General features: G+C 36.0%; 1 protein-coding gene across 3 annotated transcripts in view; it reads left to right on the top strand.

The window, feature by feature from the left end:
* DNAH7 (dynein axonemal heavy chain 7) overlaps positions 1-21,460 on the top strand; it is a 279,675-nt gene that overhangs the window by 91,031 nt on the left and 167,184 nt on the right. For all 3 annotated transcript variants that reach the window (XM_027588500.2, XM_027588499.2, XM_027588498.2), the window contains exons 24-30: positions 2,351-2,460; positions 6,437-6,605; positions 8,788-8,890; positions 9,011-9,138; positions 13,574-13,786; positions 15,463-15,561; positions 19,801-20,049. In XM_027588500.2, coding sequence (XP_027444301.2) covers positions 2,351-2,460; positions 6,437-6,605; positions 8,788-8,890; positions 9,011-9,138; positions 13,574-13,786; positions 15,463-15,561; positions 19,801-20,049 — 1,071 coding nt within the window. The remainder of the gene's footprint in view (positions 1-2,350; positions 2,461-6,436; positions 6,606-8,787; positions 8,891-9,010; positions 9,139-13,573; positions 13,787-15,462; positions 15,562-19,800; positions 20,050-21,460) is intronic.

Raw genomic sequence — 21,460 nt, 5'->3', positions numbered from 1 at the left:
TTCCTACTACCCAAAGCAATCTACAGATTCAATGTAATCCCTGTCAAAATTCCAATGGCATTTTTCACAGAAATAAACAGTCCCAAAATTTGTATGCAGCCATAGAAGACACCAGATAGTCAAAGCAGTCTTGAAAAAGAACAACAAAGCTGGAGGCATCATGCTCCCTGATTTCAAATTATATTACAAAGCTAGAGTAATCAAAATTGAATGGTATTGGCGTAAAGAGACACATGGATCAATGGAACAGAACAGAGAGCTCAGAAGTACACCCAGGTGTATATGCCAAATAACTTTTGACAAAGGAGCTGAGAATATACAATGGAGAAAGGAAAGTCTCTTCAATAAATAGTGTTGGGAAAACTGAATGGCCACATAGGAAATACTGAAACTGGGCCACTGTCTTACACAATACACAATAATTAACTCAAAATGGATTAAAGACAGGAATGTAAGACCTGAAAACATAAAACTAGAAGAAAACATAGATGTTAAGCCCCTTAACTCAGTCTTGGCAATGATTTTTTTTTTTTTGATTTAGCAACAAAAGCAAAAATAAACAAGTGGGACTACATCAAACTAAAAAATGCTACATAGCAAAGAAAACCATCAACAAAATGAAAAGGCAACTTCCTGAATGGAAGAAAATACTTGTAAATCATATCTGATAAGGGGTTAACCTCTAAAATATATAAAGAACTCCTACAACTCAATAGCAAAAACACAAACTACCTGTTTGAAAATGGTCAAAGGATCTGAATAGACATTATTCCAAAGAAGACATACAATGGCTAACAGGTTCATGAAAAGATGCTCATCATCACTTATCAGGGAAATACAAATCAAAGCCACAATGAGAGATCCTCTCACACCTATTAGAACGGGCATTATCAAAAGACAAAAGATAACAAATGCTGATAAGGGTGTGGAAAAACGGGAACCATTGTGCACCATTGATGGGAATGTAAATTGGTGCAGCCACTATGGAAAACATGACGCGGTCTCCTCAAAAAATTAAAAAAAACAGAACTATCATATGACCCAACAATTCCACTCTGGGTATTATCTGAAGAAAACAAAAATACTCAAAAAGGTATATGCACCCCCATGTTTATTGCAGCATTATTTACAATAACTAAGGTATAGCAACAACCTGAATGTTCATTGACAGGTGAATGAATAAAGAAGATGTGGTGTATAAATGGAATACTATTCAGCCATTAAAAAATGAAATCTTGCCATTTGCAACAATATGGATTGACCCTGAGGGCATTACACTAAGTGAAATAAGTCAGACAAAGACAAATACAATCTGATCTCACTTATATGTGCAACCTAAAACAAACCAAGCTCATAAATACAGTGAGCAGATTGGTGGTTGCCAGAGGCTGAGAGTGGGAAGGGGGGAGAAATGGGTGAAGGTAAAAAGGTGTAAACTTCTAGTTATAAATAAGTCATGGGAATGTATAATACACTGTATGTTGACTATAGTTAATAATACCATATTGCATTTTTAAAGTTGCTAAGAGTAAATCTTAAAATTCTCATTATAAGAAAACTACTTATATATGATAGATCTTACCTAGACTTACTGTGATTATTTTATAATATACACAAATATTGAGTAATTATGTTTATACTTGAAATTAATATTATATGTCAATTATACCTTAATAAAAACATTAGCAATTGAAAAGAAAATACAGGAGAGATAAGGAACAAATATATTTTCCACAGATACCTATGGAAAAAATTGAAGCCAGTGACTTCAGACTTATCTGAGGAAATTAGATATTGAATTCTTCTACTGAATTTAATGATGTCTGAAAAGTGGAATTTTTTTAAGGATTTTTTATTCATTTGAGAGAGTGAGAGCACTAGTGGGGGGGAGGGGCAGACTCCCTGCTGAGCAGGGAGCCTGACTCTGGGCTATATCCCAGGACTCTGGGATCATGACCTGAGCCGAAGGCAGATGCTTAACTGACTGAGCCACCCAGGTGCCCCTGAAAAGTGAATTTTATTTATTTTTATTTTTTTAAAGATTTTATTTATTTATTTGACAGAGAGAGAGAGACAGCGAGAGAGGGAATACAGGCAGTGGGAGTGGGAGAGGGAGAAGCAGGCTTCCCGCCAAGCAGGGAGCCCGATGCGGGGCTCAATCCCAGGACCTGGAATCATGACCTGGGCCGAAGGCAGACGCTTAATGACTGAGCCACCCAGGCACCCCTGAAAAGTGAATTTTAAAAGATGTTGTTTATAACTTGACAGTTACTGATTAAGGAGTTCGAGATTTCATATTATTTAAAATTTTGTTATTTAAGTTAACTTTATTTTCTCTGATTTATCCTAGGAGAATAATTTAGAAACAAAGATGATCAATGCTGGCTTACGATATGGATATGAGTATCTGGGTAATTCCCCTCGGCTGGTTATTACTCCACTCACTGATCGATGTTACAGGTAAACTCACTAATTTATGGATCTATTGGAAATAAATTTCACGCCTAGACCCCTAAATTTCACCTAAATCTTTAAAAGAAACATTATCTTCCACTTGGTAAATGTATCCTAGGTTATCTTTTCCTAGACTCAATACTTTTCTCAACTTGACCTTCAATTTCTCTTTCCCTGCTGGCTTTCTCCTCTTAGCTCTGGAGCGAAGTATTGCCCGATATTGCTATTGTTGTTTACATTGTTCATTTCTTCTTTCTTCTTGAAACTTTCTCTTTATTTTTGATCCTTTGAGGCAACCTCCTGCTTCCCCTGAAACACAGAAATTTCTAGATTTCTGTTTTCATGTCGTGCTTTGTCTCATGCTTCACAGTTTCCCAAATGATCTCATCCACTGTCAGGCTTTAATAGCCTACATTCTGAAGATCCACAAGTCTGTATCTCCAGCCAAGGTCTCTCCTGTAAACTTGTGCTACATGCTTGCTGGATATCTCCATTAAGTAACTCTTAGGTATTTACATTGAAATTTTTTTCTATCATGCTTCTGAATAATAAAAGGGCTTTAACAACTTTAATGCAAGTTTCCATCTCCCATATTCCAAATTATTGTCAAAATCTAAATTAAAGTGTTATTTTTTTCAGGTATTAAAAGTCCATTTAGGTCTTATATCAAAGCTAACATCTTTCATCCACTTTAAAATTCCCTTTCTCTCCCAGCTCGAGCTTGACACAACCTCAAGGCCTTTATTTGGGGAGGCAAATGTGGTCAATGTTTTGTCAGTTTTATCCCTGTCCTTTGCATTATTCTCTCCGTCGCTCACCCTTGGCTCCTCCAGTCTTGGGGGTTAATGGAGGAAGGAAGAAAGAAAGGGACAGGTGGGTTCACGTGTGACAACTGTCTTGTGCGGCTACTATCTCTTGGCTGTTTAGTGTTCTCAATGAGGGCACAAGCCTAGATGTGCCAGATCTGCCATGGAATATTTATGTGGGTTTTTTGGAAACCCTTCCCCACCAGTCACCTGTGGAAAATGCCTTCCCTGGCTGGCTGCTGGTGACTTTTGCTTCAGCCTCTGTCTGAGGTCAGCCACACATGGACGCTCACCTTGGTGTCTTCTCCGATGCTAGGTGGGCCTCCTGCAGAGTCCCATTCAACGTGACTCAAATCTAGCTTCCTTCTGGTGGAATCTAGATCTGGTTAGATGATATACATTTATTTTGCCAATAGTATGAGTACATCTCCCTTACTGTCACTGTTTTCCCGAGCTCTGCCATCAGGAATGGCTACAGACATTCTCTTGACTTTAAATATTTTAAGTTGTGATTGAATTCCCAGTTCCTGTGTTACACAAATTCCAGGGGTCAGACAGTGTGCCAAGCTCTCCGAATAGTTCTCTAAAGCCCCACAGGTAGTTTGGCAGAGGGGCAAGTGCTTTCTTCTTCTCTACAGAGGGACGGGAAATAAACAACACACTAACAGCTCTTTCCAAAGATCTTTACTCTTGACCCCTCTTTTACAAGCTTCCTAGCCAAATTCTATATGGCCTGGTGCTAGGTGGCCAATTTTACTATCTGTAAGATAAGATTATCTGGCATAGATTGCTCTATTTATATTCTGTTACATATTTTTTACATCTAATGTTTATATACATTTACCAAAAACTTTATCATTGTCTTAAATCATAATTGCTTCTTCCTTTGCCTTCTTTCTGATTTCATTTTTCTTACTAGGCAACATCCTTCAGTAATTGTTTCAGTGAGGTTCTGCACGTAGTGAACTCTATCAGTCTTTGTTTTTAAACAAAATTTGGTCTTCATTCAATTATTAAATGATAGGATAGCTGGGTATAGGACTGTAAGTGAAGCATAATTTCCCCTCAGCTCTCCAAAGATCTTATTCTCCTGGCATTCATTGCCACTACTGAGTAGACTGTTATGTTTCCTTTGTAGGTAATTTTTTTCTATCATGTTTTTAAGATTTTCTCTTTATTGTTGATGTTCACTGTAATGCTACTATACGTGGGTGAGTTTTTATTTATCCCACTTGAGACTTTTCAGTTCATATCTTTCTTCATTTCTGGCAAATTCTCAGCCATTACTTTTTATTTATTTATTTGGGGGGAGGAGTGAGGAGAGGAAGGGTACAGGGAGATGGAGAGAGAGAATCTTAAGCAGGCTCCATGCTCAGCAGGCAGACCCTGAGATCATGACCTGAGCTGAAACCAAGAGTTGGATTCTTAACCTACTGAGCCACCCAGGTGCCCCACAGCCATTGCTTTTTAAATTTGCCTTTTTCCCATTCTCTTCCTTTTTTTTCTTTGTCTCTCAACTTTTCTTATATTCCCCATTTTGATATCTTCTTGGGTGATTTCCTCATATTTATCTTGTAGTGCATAATTCTCTTTGTTTACTCTGCCATTTAATCTGGTAACTTTTTAAAAAGTCCAATAACTATATTTTTTATTGCTAGATTTCAAGTTGCCTCTTTTATGAAACTGACTTTTTCTCATAGTTTTATGCCTCTTGCTTTTTTTTTTAAGATTTCTTTATTTATTTTAGAGAAAGAACGAGTGGGTGGGGGGAGGGACAGAGGGGGGGAGAGAGAGAGAGAGAGAGAGAGAGAGGAATTCAAGCAGGTTCTGCACTGAGTGTGGAGCCTGACGCGGAGCTCAATCTCACAACCCTGAGGTCTGACCTGAGCCGAAACCAAGAGTTGGAGGCTTAACGAACTGTACCACCCAGGCACCACTGTCTATTCCTTTTTATTTAAAATCTCATTAAATAAATCATCAGGATACCAGAGTACCAAGTATATAGTAATTCTCCCGCACCTTTGTCCATCTGCCACTGCAAGTCTGACTCTTAACTTTGATCTCTCTCTCTCTCTGGTTTTAATTATGAGCTCATTTTAGTAAGGGTTGTTTCCCCATGCAATCTTACATTTTCTCAGCTGTGGAGGTGTCCATGTGGAACAGTTTCACATTTATCTCTTAAAAGGGCTCTAGGGTTTTCTCTGGTCCAAAACAAAATTTCAGTGTTAATTTCTCAGTTTGGGTTCATGTGCCCATGGATAATGGAAATTGGGACCCTACCCTCATGAAGCTTTCTACTGGGTGCTGCAATGAAGGGTAAGCTTCCTATCTCCTCTGTAGTTGATCTTTCTTTGTCTTTCTCGAGTAGGTTGCTAGAGTAATTTTAGTTTCCATTTAGAGATAAGTCAGTTTTCAAGGCTTCTAGATTTATATAAGTGAATGCATTCCAGCTCTTCACCTTACGCAGTATAAGAATTTTTCTGTTTCGGGGCGCCTATGTGGTACAGTTGGTTAAGCGTCCATCTCTTGGTTTTGGTTCAGGTCGTGATCACAGGGTCGTGAGACTGAGCCTCACATCGGGCTCCGGGCTCAGCATGGAGTCTGCTTAAGACCTTCTCTCTGTCTCCCTCTGCTCCCTACCCCTCCTTGCTAGACCTCTCTCTCAAATAAAAAAATTTAAGGAGAGAAAAAAAGAATTTTTCTGTTTCTCTGTGGTTGTAAAATACACTTGTGTTTGTATGCAGATCCCAAAAACAATTTGCACCTCTATAGCTTTAGCACCTAATTACTGACAGCTTTGCATTCCCTCTTCGTTGGTGATTTCCTTTACATTCTTTCAAAAATGGCTACGTATTTCAAAAGTTACTTTTTTTTTTATGTAGCATTTCCGAATGTTTGCAGTTAGGGGGATTGGGTGGTTCAGCATCAGCTGAATTCTCCGTATTGACCAGAGTCAGCATTGAATTTCAAGTGTGTTTGTTCTGATTCTCTTCAGAAGTGAAATATAATAACAGATAAAGTAATGCACAGTCAGATTTTTCAGAAGTTCATGGGAAGGAAGAAATTATTGAAGAGGAAGTGGAAAATCTGGCTCTCAGTTTAAACTTTTCCTCTTTTCATAATGTATATTAAAAATGACATTATTCTACAAAGATTGCTTATTTCTTATATTTCAGAACCTTGTTTGGGGCCCTTCACCTGCACCTTGGAGGAGCCCCTGAAGGGCCCGCTGGCACTGGAAAGACTGAAACTACCAAAGATTTAGCAAAAGCAGTAGCCAAACAATGTGTTGTTTTCAACTGCTCTGATGGGTTGGATTATCTGGCTTTAGGAAAATTCTTTAAGGTTTGAATTGACTCATTTCTTTACAAAATAACTGCTCAGAGAGGAAAGTTTATTATGAAACATAATTTAATGCAAGTAAAAGACTTGCATAAAATTTTACTTAAATTTAAGTAAAAATTAAAGCTCTGTCTCCATTCTCCAGAGAAGTAGGGTTATTTCAGAGAATTATTTCTCCTTTCAGAGAAAGGAGCTTTACCTGTGTCTCCAGTGCCTGCTGTAATGGGTCAGTATGGCTGATAGGAATGAGTGCTGTGCCTTCAGTATATTGGGGCAGCTAAAAATTTGAGAACCACTACATCATGTAAAGACCGTGGGGAATCTAAAGTCTTTAACCTGTAGCTCTTATTATTAACCAGTTATGATTCAGTAATTTACTTTCATAGATACACTCTAGTTAATCTTTTCTTGCAAACTTAAAATACTTGTTTTTTTCTTATACTGAGTCAGATTCCCACTCTTAGGAGTCTGTAAGATTGCAAAAGGGGGAATTAAAAATGTAACATCCCTGTCTATAAAACTATAATGTCTGGTCATTTTAGTGCTTTGTTGCTACAGGCTGTTATTCTTTAAAATGTTAGCTGGAACAGTCGAACACAGAATTATCCATTTGGGATTATAGGTTCTGTTTATTTGTTTATGTCTATTTTTCTGTGAAGATTCTGTAATTCTTATTTTTAAAGATTCTGTAATTATTTTCCAAAATTTCTTGAGAAAAGTTAACATTTAAAAAGAAAACCAAACTAACAACAACAAAAAATATACCAATCCTGCCCTATACAGTAAACTGTCCCTGCCTGATATAGGGCAAGGTCATTTTATAACAGATTTGGAATTTAAAGAGTCTCTATATTTGTGATGCTGAAACAATTAGGATAAGATTTTAAAAGTCAGAAATATAAATAACATATCAAGAAAACATTTGAATGACCAGTTACCATTTTAGTCATACTCTGTAATGATATACAACCTTGTTGTAATGATTCTTTAAGAAAGAGATAATAAGTCTAAAAGAGTCTCTGTGTAATTTAGTTTGAATAGCCATTATATTCCTAAATATTTAAGGAAAAGTCTGGTATGTACTACTGAATTTTTGAATATATATAATGATTTTCTTAATTCCTTGATATAGATTCATACACTTTTGGTATCAAAGTTGCTTACTGATAAGTATTTATTGGTTATAAAGATACTTTGTTAGGCTCATGCTGAATAATAAGGGTACAGAATAAAAAAGACATGGGTCTTATTAATAATGTCACAATCCTTAAAACTATTTGAATATGTGACTTCTTAAGTATTTTTTTGTTCTCTGTGGTTTCGAGTCCTCTTATTATATGTAGAAATAAAAGTCATAGTCTTCTCTAATGAAATTGTGCTATTCTTTGAAATGCACAGAGTTCACATTTCATCCAGTGTGGTTCAGTAGATGGAACTGTGTACAAATCCAAGGTTCACCACTATTAACTCTGTGGCCTTGTACTAATTAACATCTTGTATGATATGGTCTTAGTTTCTTTGCATAAAAGATACATGCCTGTAACTACTCATACAGCTACTCAGTGAAACATACATACATACATACATATATATACAATCTATGGAATATGCATTCAATAAATGTCAAATTGATTTTTTAAAAAATAAATTTGAATTTGGACTGAGCTACTCAAGCCTGGTGGTCTAGTTTTCTTTAATGCCCAAATGGCACATGTTTGTGAGGTAGCTGTGAGTTAGAAGTGCAAACTAGAGCCTCAAACTATGTAAGTTGACTATTAAGGTGCTCAAACCACAAAATAGTTTCATTAGCAACAGAAGTCATCTTATTTAGAGAAATATTGCAATCTATTCGATGAAGTTCATATAGAAAAAGCAAACAATCAACTTGCACATAAAAAGTAAGAAAGGCTTTGAGATTACAGGTATACATCTAAATGCCAAAAGATACACAGAAAATAAAAAGCTATTGATCAAATGGACAATTTTCCAATTGATCAAACTCCTTATTCGTGCAGAATAATGAATTTCTAATAAAAAAATAATACACTGTCTTTAAAGATAAAGGTGAATAAGCAATTTCCTTGATAGGCTATTAAATCCTTGAAAATATCAGGTGAAAATGCAACATTTCAATGCAATATTCAGTCAGATAAAATTGAAAAATTTCATTACTCTTTTCTCCCAGGGACTGTTATCTTGTGGAGCCTGGGCTTGCTTTGATGAGTTTAACAGAATTGATTTGGAAGTACTGTCTGTGGTTGCTCAACAAATTCTTACTATCCAAAGAGGTAATGGCCTGGTTTGTCTTTGCATTATGTCAAAACAATAGAAATATGGGAGATAATGGATGGCACAAGTTGCATTTAAATGTGGAATTGCTGAGTCATTTCATTCTTGATGACCAACAGGTATTAATGCAGGTGTCAATACACTAGTGTTTGAAGGAACTGAGTTAAAACTTGACCCCACATGCGCTGTCTTTATAACTATGAACCCGGGATATGCTGGGCGATCGGAGCTGCCGGATAATCTGAAGGTACAAAAGGGACAATTAGATCATCTGTTTCCTTTCTGTAGTTTACAAAGTTAATATGTAAAAAGAAAGAACATGCTCTCCTTGAATTTTATGCAAAATATTTGCTTTTGGACGTTGTATTTTAGAAAACTGTTTTAGAAAATAATTTTTATTTATTTTTAAAGATTTTATTTATTCATTTGAGAGAGAGACAGCACAAGCAGAGGGAGGGGCAGAGGGAGAGGGAGAAGCAGACCCCCCACTGAGCTGGGAGTCTGATGTAGGGCTCGATCCCAGACCCTGAGATCATGAACTGAGCTGAAGGCAGATGCTTAACCGACTGAGCCACCCAGGTGCCCCTAGAAAATAATTTTTAAAGCTTTGTGTACCTTTAGAAAATGAATGTGCAAACCAGATGTAACTTCCAAACTGATATTTAATAACTGATAATTATAGAAAGTTAGAAAATATAGGAAATACTGAAAAAGATACCCATTCTATTGCTTACTATATTGTATCCTTCAGTTTTAAATATCTTTTAAAAGGCAAATTTTAAATGGTAGAATCCAGCAGTTGTGTATGCTGGGTTGTTTTTTTCCAGGTTAATATTATAACATGAGCATTTTCCTATCTTTATAAACATAATTCAAACTGTAAATAAATTTACCGAACTGCATCTTACTGTTGGACACTTGGGTTGCTTTTAGTTTTCCTTCATTATAAATAATATTGCAATGGGCAGTTTTTACTTAAGGCTTTTGTCTATTTTAAAATATTTCCTTAAGTATGGTCATAGGACCGAGAGCTGTGTTGTTAAATTGCCTCCCAACAGAGGTTGAAATAATTCCAGCCCACATCAATTCTCAATTGTCCTTTATACTCAACACTAATTTTTTTTTCCTGCTAAAAAGAGCAAAACACTTTGCTAATTGAATAGACTAGACTCTTCACTAAAAAACAAACAAACAAAAAAAAACCCAAAAAACTTGATTAAGAGAGAAATAGGACATTTCCCCATATCTTGGGCATTTTATATCCTTTTCTGATAAATTGCATTTGTGGCTAGAGCATAAAGAACAATGTTGAAGAATAATGCATGGTAATTGCAGATCCAAAACCAAGTCTTCTGACTCTCAGTCCTATATTCCTTTCTGCTATTCACATAGTTAGACTGACAGCTTCTTAGACTAGTTGAGGAATTCTTCTTTTCCACTGAAGAGACTTTCAATTCAACTAATTGCTGCAAAGTATTTTGGTATTTCCATTCCATGTACTTTTATGTATTAGACGAGATGTTTTAATACTTTGCCTAAGTGAAGGAAGGTATGATTAAAAAATAAAAACTGGTAAATCCTCTTTTATCTAAGAAGCGTTTTGCAACTTTTCATTGTGATTTACGTTTGGAGAACTCTTTTTGTAGCAGTTCTTTTGTTCACCCATGTTTTTCTTTTCTTCAGTAGGATCAGTCTGAATACATAGTATTTGTAAAGGAAAAAATCTGTGAATAGCTAATCATAAAAAGCTGGGACTGTTATAAAAAGTTGAGTCTGTTAATGTCCTATGCAGACTGTGTCACAGTTTTATGTGCTGTGCATGTTGAAACAGTGTCAAAATATCCACCTTGTGGTTCTGTGGGTGATGGATTTTCCTTCTACTTCAGGCCAAAAACTGCTCTGAAATTCTGGTAGCTTTGTTGTTGTTCTTCCTACTGTGCAGTCTTCTTGGTTACAATGGCTACAGAACATCTATTTTCAAGTATATATGGAACAATTTTTTAAAAATGTCAGTCTGAAAAGAAAGAAATAGATATTCCTTGGGAAAAAAAGAAAAAGCTTACTGAGGTCCAGAGAATGTCTTCAGAGTCATCTTTGAGCCTTCCCTCTTCTTCACCCAGTGATTCAGCCAGTCACCAAAACCAGGGATCCTATTATACAAAAGCCTTATAATTCTTGCTGCTCTTGCCTAGTCCCACTGCTGCACCTTCCTTCCCTCCCTCTTCATTCTTCCCCTGTGTGTCTTACTGCAACAGCTCGCTTGTCACCAATCTCTTCTCCACTAAAATTCACTATAATTTATTCCCCATTATAATTCTACTGGTGTCTTCAGAAGAAATCTGATCCTATAACTTCCAGACTTAAAAAGCTATTGGGTTTTGTTGTTTTGCCTACAGAAAAAAAGTTCAAAGTTCTTGGCCTGATCTACAAGAACCTTGGAATTAGGACCCAATGCATCTGTCCTGCCATCTCCCTACACCTATGTCATCATGCAGATAGTCCCATTTTGACATCCTGTATATCTAGATAAGATCTGCATAGTGGAGCAATTTCTTAAGCACATTGCTACATTAGAGAAGCTATATTTAATATTAAAACTATTCTGAAGAATCAATATTCAATAAACATTTCAGAATAGTTGAATGTTAGAAGCCATGGTAAAATGGGCATGTTCCAGATCTTCGAATGTCACAAAGCCAATCACCTGATGCATAGCTTTCCAGAAGGATAATGCTTACATTCTGATACCTGTATCAGAATTTATTCAAGCCCTGGTATGATACCTGGAGCTAGATTCTTCTTTTACACTCAAGAAAGTACATCATTGGTTAAACCAGAATTGAACTTAAATTTTTTTAAGAACACTAAAGTACCTTTAAACTTATTGCTATTACTAACAAATTATTTCTGGCACATTCCAAATCAAACCATATCATATCAGTATTTCTCACACAGTTTGAGAACCATTGAATTAAAATATTCACCTAAAATTGTTTTGAGTAAGATGCTTTTCTCTGTGATAAATAGAAATCGATGTTAAATCTTTGGTGGAGGATTCTTAGTAGATGGAACATCATGATAAACCCTTGAAATTTCTTTACCACACTCTATTTTTTGTTCTCTTGGCCACTGATCTCTCTGTTCCATGATGTTCCATGGCCATATTGCTAGTACGGCTGAGGGAATGGGAATAGAAATTTGTGAAATATCTGATGTGGTCAGGGGGAAGCCTACACCACACAGACCTGGATGTTCACCTGAAACTAATAGCAGTTGATACTATTGTAGAAAGACTGTACCACCCAAACCTAGCTGGGCCCACTGACTGACTGGTTCATTCATTCTTTCTCTTATTTGTGGAAAGAAATAGTTGTTGAGAACCTACCCTTTTAAAGAGGTACCATCTGTATAGTAATTCTCTTGCATTCTCTTTTCCTCAAATATGTAGTGGTTTAGAGCACTTGCTTAAACTTCTCTGTTTCAAGTTATTTGCTCAAGCCATATATTTTTAACATTTTATTCTTTATTTAATGGTAACCTTATTGATAAAATAGCAGTATTAAGGCCTCTAGTTAGTAATTAACATAACACATTGGAAGAGTCTTGCTCGATGCCAATCTTTTATTCTCAACCTGTAACAGTCATAACAGATCACTTAAGATATTTTATTTCCTATCTGCCTTGTGTTTCAGGTAACTCAATGAATTCCCAGAATATATTTATAAACTATCTGAATAAAACTGCCATTTTTCTAGGAGCGCCTGGCTATCTCAGTCAGTACAGCATGTGACTCTCAATCTTGGGGGTGTGAGTTCAAGCCCCACGCTGGGCATGGAGCCCACTTAAAAAAATTGCCATTTTTTTTTTTTATCTTTAGTACACAAAGGTCCTGGCTTAATGTATGAGCTACTGAAGTAGGTCCTCACACATACTGACATTCTAAACTTAAATTTTCTTATTTATTCTTTTAAAATCTGTCTAGTTTTCTACTTAGCTATCACAGATCATTTATTTGTCCCACAACATTTAAAAATACCATGGGGAAAAAAAACTTTACAATTTGGAAAATTGATTTATCATAATTAATAATTATCTGTGGCTTTTTTCCGGTTTTTATTTCTTTATTATGCTTGGTGAAAGACTGACATGGTGACTGCAGACTCAAAAAGTTAAAAATATCTCAAAATACCTTATTTATCTAACATAGCCTTGTTATTAGGAGTTATCTGATTAGCCCACAGCATACAATTAATTCTATTCCAAGAGAGCCTCACTTGAAGCCTGGTCTCCCAATACCATGCACTTTCTCACCAGCCCATATGAAAAGCCCAGCTTTTGGACATCCCAGCAGGCTTAGATATATTTCCCCTATAACCTGTCACTTCTCAAGAAGAATAGAGCATAATTGATACTTAGCATGTGAATTAATAATTCACCCAAAACCTAAGTATCATGAACGTTCTTAAAAGCATAACTTAAGGCAAAATAGTGATACAGAAGTTAATGACATTTATAACAATTACAAGAAACACGTTTTTAAAATTGTTTTTATCTATATGATTTGGACATTGTAATTGAACATTATTGCAGAAAAGCTATATAGTCATAACGCATTAGGAAATGCACAGTAGGGTTGTCTTTACAATGGTCTTTTCAAAAATACCTTTCTTGCACTCCTGTAGGCTCTCTTTCGGACAGTAGCAATGATGGTGCCTGATTATGCCATGATTGCTGAAATAGTCTTGTACTCCTGTGGGTTTGTCATGGCTCGGCCTCTGTCGGTAAAAATCGTGGCTACCTACCGCTTGTGTTCAGAGCAATTGTCCTCGCAACATCACTATGACTATGGCATGAGAGCTGTGAAGTCCGTGCTTACCGCTGCTGGGAATCTGAAGGTAGAGAACTCAAGTGATTTCTTACTCATGAATTTTCTGTTCGTAAATCTCAGGACCCTGTGTCTTCACAGAATTCCAGTAACTGGTTGGTTTCATCAACTGAAAAAAATCCAGCTATTGTACTAAAAAATAGTTGATCATTTGCACATGTGAAAAAAGGAAGTTTTATGATTTGTAAAAACTTAATTCAAAACTTAATTAAAACATAATTCTTACTGAGTTCTGTTCCATAATTTTAAATGCATGAAAATAGGTACTACCAAGGAATGAAATTCCTTGCTGCTGAGAAATATTTTGAAGGCTTTCAGTCTATATGAATGTGTACAGCTTTAAAGGAAATAATGTATAATTAATAAATATATACACATGTGCCAAAACATTATCAATTAGTGTAATTATATAATTACAGCCTATTGTAGACTAGCAGTTATAGACTTGCAATATAATGTTTGTATTTTAAAATGGTATAAATCATAACTATATAGATGGAAAAATCCAAATATTTTAAGACTTATGTAACTTTTCATTGAAAGTATTTTGTGGAGGCATGAACTAAAACTGTGCATTAGTTCTTTATGAAACAAAGCAAGGTAGGCTATACTTAACAACAAAATGCAAAATGTGACCTTGGAGTTTATAAAATTTTCATGTTCATGTTTTGTCGAAGATAAAGATTTTAAAATATATTCTACATGATTAAGAGCCATGGCATGCATTTTTATCTTCTGTAATAAATGTTACTGAGAATTCTGATATATAATGGTAATATTCTATTTCACATTAACCTAGAATAACTGCACACCATTGTTTTTTGCAATAAACAGATGCAACTAGAAGTAACAATTTGTATTAACCTGGCGTTGTCAGGATTACACTGTGGTCAGATAATGGGAAAGATAATGCATTGTCTAGTGTATGTTATTACTGACATCTTGACTATGGAATTGAGCTATTAAAGTTACACAGCAAATGAATCCTGCAAATGAATCCTTTCATTCTTTGTCAAAAGCTAATTTAGAATTGTTGAAAGTGTTGGCTTGAATATTTTGAAGTTTGTTTTTATTATATCAAGAAACAATTTAATTTGCTTTAAAATAATAGCTTCTCAAATAACAAAATAGACTTTTGACACCTCACAATTTAGGGGTTAGACTGATCCAAAGACAAAGTCCACATGAGCAGGATTAGCTTTGGCATTGTGTGCTCTGAACTTGACTGCTGGGCATCACTGACTTTGTAAGGGTAAAGCCAGTTGGAACATGGAATTTATTAGGCAGAAAGATTCTAGAGGAAAGGAAGAGGGTTCTGTAAAATTAAATGCATGATAATAGGAGAAACTTTGGAGTGAGATGTTGAATAAAGTACTGAAGTTGGGAGAAATAATTTGGAGTTCATATTTTTGTGAACTCTGCAAACCTTATTATGGGCCTAACAACACGTTCAGAGTTCAACCAGGTTTTTAGTAAACTTTGAGATTACCACAAGTGTTTGGGAATTTTTTCAACCTCTAAAATTAGTAACAATCCAATTAAATGAAAATAAATGAGAACAGTTTTATGTGGGTTTAAATTGTCTTTGGGGCCTGTGTGTGTATGCGTGCACACATGTGTGTGTGTGAATATGTAGGGGGTGCACTTAGTGGATGGAGATTTCATCATGAGTGTATTTTCTTTTAGCTGAAATATCCAAATGAAAATGAAGAAATTTTGCTGCTTAGATCTATTATTGATGTAAATCTGCCAAAATTTTTGTCCCATGATTTACCACTCTTTGAGGTAAGGATATTTATTATTCTGGTGTATCAGAATTTTTATAATAATGTATTTATCAAATGTCCAAGTTTACAACTCGCTATGAGAAACTTCTACAGAAAATAATGATATGGCGCAGAGAAACATAGATCATTCCATGTTGTACTTGAAGTGTGTTTAGCTCTGTTGCTTCAGATGACTTTCAAGAAGTTGGGATTTTTAATATTTTATTTATTTATTTATTTATTTAAGAGAAAGAATGAGAGAGAGAGAGAGCATGAGAGGGGGGAGGGTCAGAGGGAGAAGCAGACTCCCTGCTGAGCAAGGAGCCCGATGCGGACTCGATCCTGGGACTCCAGAATCATGACCTGAGCCAAAGGCAGTCGCTTAACCAACTGAGCCACCCAGGTGCCCAAGAAGTTGGGATTTTTAAATAGTACTTTTTGTTTATGCAATGTAAATAATCACACAAAAGTTATGAAATATGTTTGCTGATAAATTGCACTAGAATGTAGGCTCCATGAAGGAAAATAATGGGTCTAACACACCACTGAATCCTTTGCACAGAAAAGGTACTTGGCAAATGTTTGTTAAATTAATAATTGAAGAAATTTTTTTTAAAAAGCTTAATTTCTTGGGATGCCTGGGTGGCTCAGTTGGTTAAGCGTCTGCCTTTGGCTCAGGTCATGATCCCGGGGTCCTGGGATCGAGTCCTACATTGGGCTCCTTGCTCAGTGGGGACCCTGCTTCTGCCTCTGCTTGCAGCTCCCTCTGCTTGTGCTCTCTTTCTCTGACAAATAAAATCTTTTTAAAAAAATAATAAGCTTAATTCCTTTAAAAGCGTAAAATGGCTTTTATGAAATTGATGTTTTTCAGGATTATTTAAAGGAAGAACTAAGTTTAATTATCTAGTTATATTTAAGATTAGACTATTAATTGAGAAGAAATATTAGAATAATGGTTAAGGTTTTCATATTATCATTTGATGTCATTCTTTTCCTTTTCTCTGTCTCAGTTAGAAGGAATTGGGGGGGCCATGGGCTCCCAGCAAGTGTTAGATGTTGCACTAATATGTGCTGCCTTAAAGTACAGGCAGTTAGCTTCCAACATGTAAGGACTGAAGTGGTATGATGTTATGGGGATGGGGAGGGGTGACACTGCCAATGTGGTGTGGCCCATTGTCATCCACTCTCCATAGTAACCATGTTTCATCATTCCAAAGGATCTTTCCAGTACTTAGAGCTGGCAGCATAAATACAGAGTGACTCTATGAGGAATAGGTTCAAATTTTCTTCCTAACATTTTTCCTCAGTTTCTTTGGTACTAGGATACTGGACAAATTTTTCAAGAGTAAAGACTCTATTTTTATACAGTGGAAATATACCTCACCAGATGTATTCTCAAGCAGTTGTGTATTCATCCAGTGAACATTTATTGAGCAATATCTCAAAAATGGAGCATAACTGTCACTTCGAATTAGGACAGTTCCTTGTTGTGAGACCATCCCATACACTGTAGAACATTAGGCATCCTTGCCCCCCACCCTCACCCCAGTGTTGATAGATCTCTTCTGTTGTGACAACCAGACAATTCCACATATTTTTGACTCTCTACCAGGCAGGAGAGTCAGGGGAACTGGTTTTGGTTGAGAACCACTGGATACCAAAGATGTTCTTGAGTGGTCTCCTTCATTCAAGGTCAACCAAAAACAATTTGAACAATATGAGAAGATATGTTTGTTTATTTACCAAATACTATGCACTTACTATGTATCAGACACTCTTCTAAGAGCTTTGCAAATAGTAACTTATTTAACGCTCATAATGACCCAGTAGGTCAGGTGCTATCATTATCCCTGTTTTACAGATCATTTAACTAAGGCAAAGGTAATTAGCTTTGATTTATGGCTAGTACATGAGTGAGTGGGGATTTCAACCATGTAGTCAGGCTGCAGAGTGCTCTTAACCACTGAGCTGCATTGTATTTTCCTCCTCTTTATCTCACGGAAACATTGCTTTGATAAACTAAGATCAGTTTCTCCATAACAGCATTTGAAGGATTAAATATAGGGGCAATTAAACTCAGAATTCATCAATTCTCAAGTATAGGTCAAATGTATGTTTTCACATGAAGCACTTCTGAATTTTTACTTTTACCTTCAGAGTGAAAATAAGTCCTATTTCTTACATAGGTTTGCTATAATACTTATAAAATAGCCTGAACAGTTTATAAAGGTATGTTTCTTAGAACTTGCAATCAACTTTATATATTCCTATACACTAAGTATGGAATCCTAATTCTTTCCAATCATACATGATATGATTTTATCAGTTTCCTAAAGCTGCCATAACAAAGTACCACAACTTGGTGGCTTAAGACAATAGAAAGATATTCTCTCAAAGTTCTAGAGGGAAGACATCTGAAATCAAGGCTCTAGGAAAGACTCCTTTGCCTCTTCTTAGCTTCTGATGACTATTGGCAATCCTTGACATTTCCTGGTGTGGGTTGGCATCACTCTGATCTCTACCTCCATCATTACATGGCCTTCCCTAGGTGTATCTGTGTTTGAATCTTCTCCTTTCTGTTATGAAGACACCAGTCATTGGATTTGAGGCCCAGGATAACATCATCTTAATTTATCTGATTATATCTGCAAAGATCCTATTTCCAAATGAGATTACATTTTGAGGTTTTTCTATGGGCATGAATCTTTGAGGGACACAAAGCTGATTAAAATCCTAGCCACCACAATGATTAAAATACCTTTGAACTAATTTTTGTATGTGATACTGAGGTGTGGATTAAAGTTCATTGTTTTGACAATCCAGGCATTCTATCTTTTTATCTTTTCTCTACCAAATTGTTTTTGTGCCTTTGTTGAGAATGAGTTGTTCAAATGTGTGTGGGTCACTTTCTGGGCTCGCCATTCCATTCCATTGGTATATTTGTCTATTGTTATACAACATGAAACTGTCTTTATAATAAGCCTTAAAATAAGGTCATATTTGTCTAACTTTTTAAAAGTATTGTAAAATTGTAAAAATTTCTAGAAGAAAACGGGAGAAATCTCTTGTGATGTTGGGTTAGGCAAAAATTTCTTAAACACAGCATCAAAAGCACAATGCATAAAACAATAAATTGATAAAATAGACTCACCAAAACTTAAAAAGTTCACTCTTTGAGAGACATTGGTAAGAGGATGAAAGACAAGTTGCAGAGTAGGAAAAAATATCTGCAAATTAGATATATGATGAAGGACTTGTGTACAGAATATTTAAAGAATGGTCAAAACTTACCATTAAGAAAATAAACCAATTAAAAATAGGCAAAAGATTTGAACAGGCACTTCACAAAGGACATATACATAAAGCAAATAAGCACATGCAAAAACATTAGTCATCAGGAAATGCACATTGAAGCCACAGTAAGATACTGTGACATACCTATTAGTGTGGATAAAATTAAAAAGACTGACCATACCAAATATTAAAAGTGTTATACCCTGCTGGAATGAATGTACAATAATACAACCACTTTGGAAAGCAGATAGTTTCTTAAAATATTAAACACATAACCACCATATTATCCAGGTTTTCCACTCTTCAATATTCAACTAAGAGAAATGAAAGCATTTGTCCATACAAAGAGTTGTATATAAGTGTTCATAGCAGTTTTGTTTGCAATAGCTCCAAACTGGAAACAAAGTATCCATCAACAGGGGAATGGATTTAAATGTAATACTTGTATGCATTGAACTATTAATACATGATGTCACATATGGGAATCTCCAAATATTTACACTAAGTAAAAAGAAGTCAGAAAAAAGTAGTACCCATAATGTGTAACTTCATCTATATTAAATTCCAGACAATGCAAATAAAAAATAGTAACACAAAGCAAATTAGTGGTTTCCTGGTGATGGAGGTGGGAGGTGGCAAAGAGAGTAGAGAAGGAGGATTACAAACGGTCACAAGGTGACTTCTGGGAGTGATAGGTTGATTATCTTGATTGAGTTGATGACTCCACTTATTGAATTTGTAATACTTTAAATATATATAGTTCATTGTATGTCAGTCATACCTCTATAAAGCTGTTAAAAATACTGTTGAACTATTTAATGGCTCTATTTCCATCATTATTAAATATGAGGATGGGAGGACTTTTATCACGTTTATGTGTGTGTGTGTTGGGGGGGGGAGAGAGAGAGAGAGAGAGAGAGGCTATCAGATGTGTAATATAAATCCCCAAATCATCTATCATCAGGGAATCACTTCAGATTTGTTTCCTGGTGTGAAATTACCAAAACCAGATTATAATGATTTGCTAGCAGCTATCAAAGACAACTGTGAATCCATGAATTTGCAAATGACCAGATTCTTTTCTGAGAAGATACTTCAAATATATGAAATGATGATTGTGCGTCATGGTTTTATGATCGTTGGGGAACCGTTTGGAGGAAAAACCAGTGCATACCGCGTCTTAGCTGGAGCACTAAATGACATATGTGAAAAGGTGAGTGTGTTATTAATGCATTGATTTATTCATAATCAGCTTTGTGCAAGATAGAATGTATAGTGATTTTAAAAGACACTTTAATGTAGCAACTTAAAATCATGGAAAAAAATGGGTCAAAAGGAAAATACTACTAAAAAGGTAACATGAAACAATTATGAAGTTTAGCGTATGAAGGATCTATCATAGGTTTGCCGGTCAACCTTTTATTTCTTTTCAAGATTTTATTTATGAAGGTAACACATGTTGTAGAAAAAATCTGAAAACATGAGAAGACTGAAAGCTTTCTTTTCATACTTTCAAGAGAGTGTTTTTCATGTTTCTGGGTGATTAGATTAATAATGTAAACTTCTGTGATTGGGTGCTTGTGGTACTGGAGTGAAAGTGTGTTTTGTGTTATATAACACATACATGTGCACACAAATGCAATAAATGCTTGTATTACTCACAATTCCCATCTTACACATCACAGTTTGGTCTACTTTGACATGCTAAAGGAACGAGGCTATTTTTAATTCTCCAACTAATACTGCACTTGTCTACTTTTTGTATTTTGAATAATTTTTGCTTCACATATTTCATTGTTTGTAGCCAAATGAGATTTGTGATCATGATATCTTGATTGTGAAGTCTCACTGGCCTTGCTGCATTCTGGGGACAAAAATCTTGCTTTAGTGGCAACAGCTTCCTCTAAGAGGGTGGGGCTTTCCCATACTTCTCGATGTAGGATGATGCGTTGTTATCCCTCTGGTGGGCACAGAGAACAACGTGAAGACCTCGAGCTTGTTTTACTGTTTAGTGTTGTTATTCCACATCTTTTCTTGAGTTCGGTAGTTTGTGCCCCAGGGGTGGTGGGCAAAAGGCAGTGTTGGGAAGAGTTTTACTTGTTATGTTATATATAGAAATGATGACAAATAAGAGAGCACAGGGGATTTTAGGGCCGTGAAACTATTCTGTATATGATACTGTAATGATGGATATGTGCCATTATGCATTTGGCAGAACCTGTAGAATGTACATCACAAGAGTGACCCTTAATGTCAACCATGGACTTTAGTTAATAATGTATCAGGGACACCTGGGCAGTGCAGTCAGTTAAGCATCTGACTCTTGGTTTCAGCTCAGGTCGTGATCTCAGAGTCGTGAGATTGAGCCCGAGTCGGGCTCCACTCTCACTGTGGAGTCTGCTTGAGATTCTCCCTCTGCCCCTCCCACTCATGCGTTTTTTTCTCTCTCTCTCTCAAATAAATAAATCTTTAAAAAAATTATAATGTATAGGGGCACCTGGGTGGCTCAGTCATTAAGCGTCTGCCTTCAGTTCAGGTTGTGATCCTGGGGTCCTAGGATCGAGCCCTGCATCGGGCTCCCTGCTCAGTGGGGGGAGTTTTCTTCTCCCTCTCCCACTCCTCCT

This window comes from Zalophus californianus, chromosome 3 (genome assembly GCF_009762305.2).
Source record: "Zalophus californianus isolate mZalCal1 chromosome 3, mZalCal1.pri.v2, whole genome shotgun sequence".
Lineage (NCBI taxonomy): Eukaryota > Metazoa > Chordata > Mammalia > Carnivora > Otariidae > Zalophus > Zalophus californianus.
Note: the sequence above shows the minus strand (reverse complement) of the source record. Positions and strands in the feature narration are given on the sequence as shown.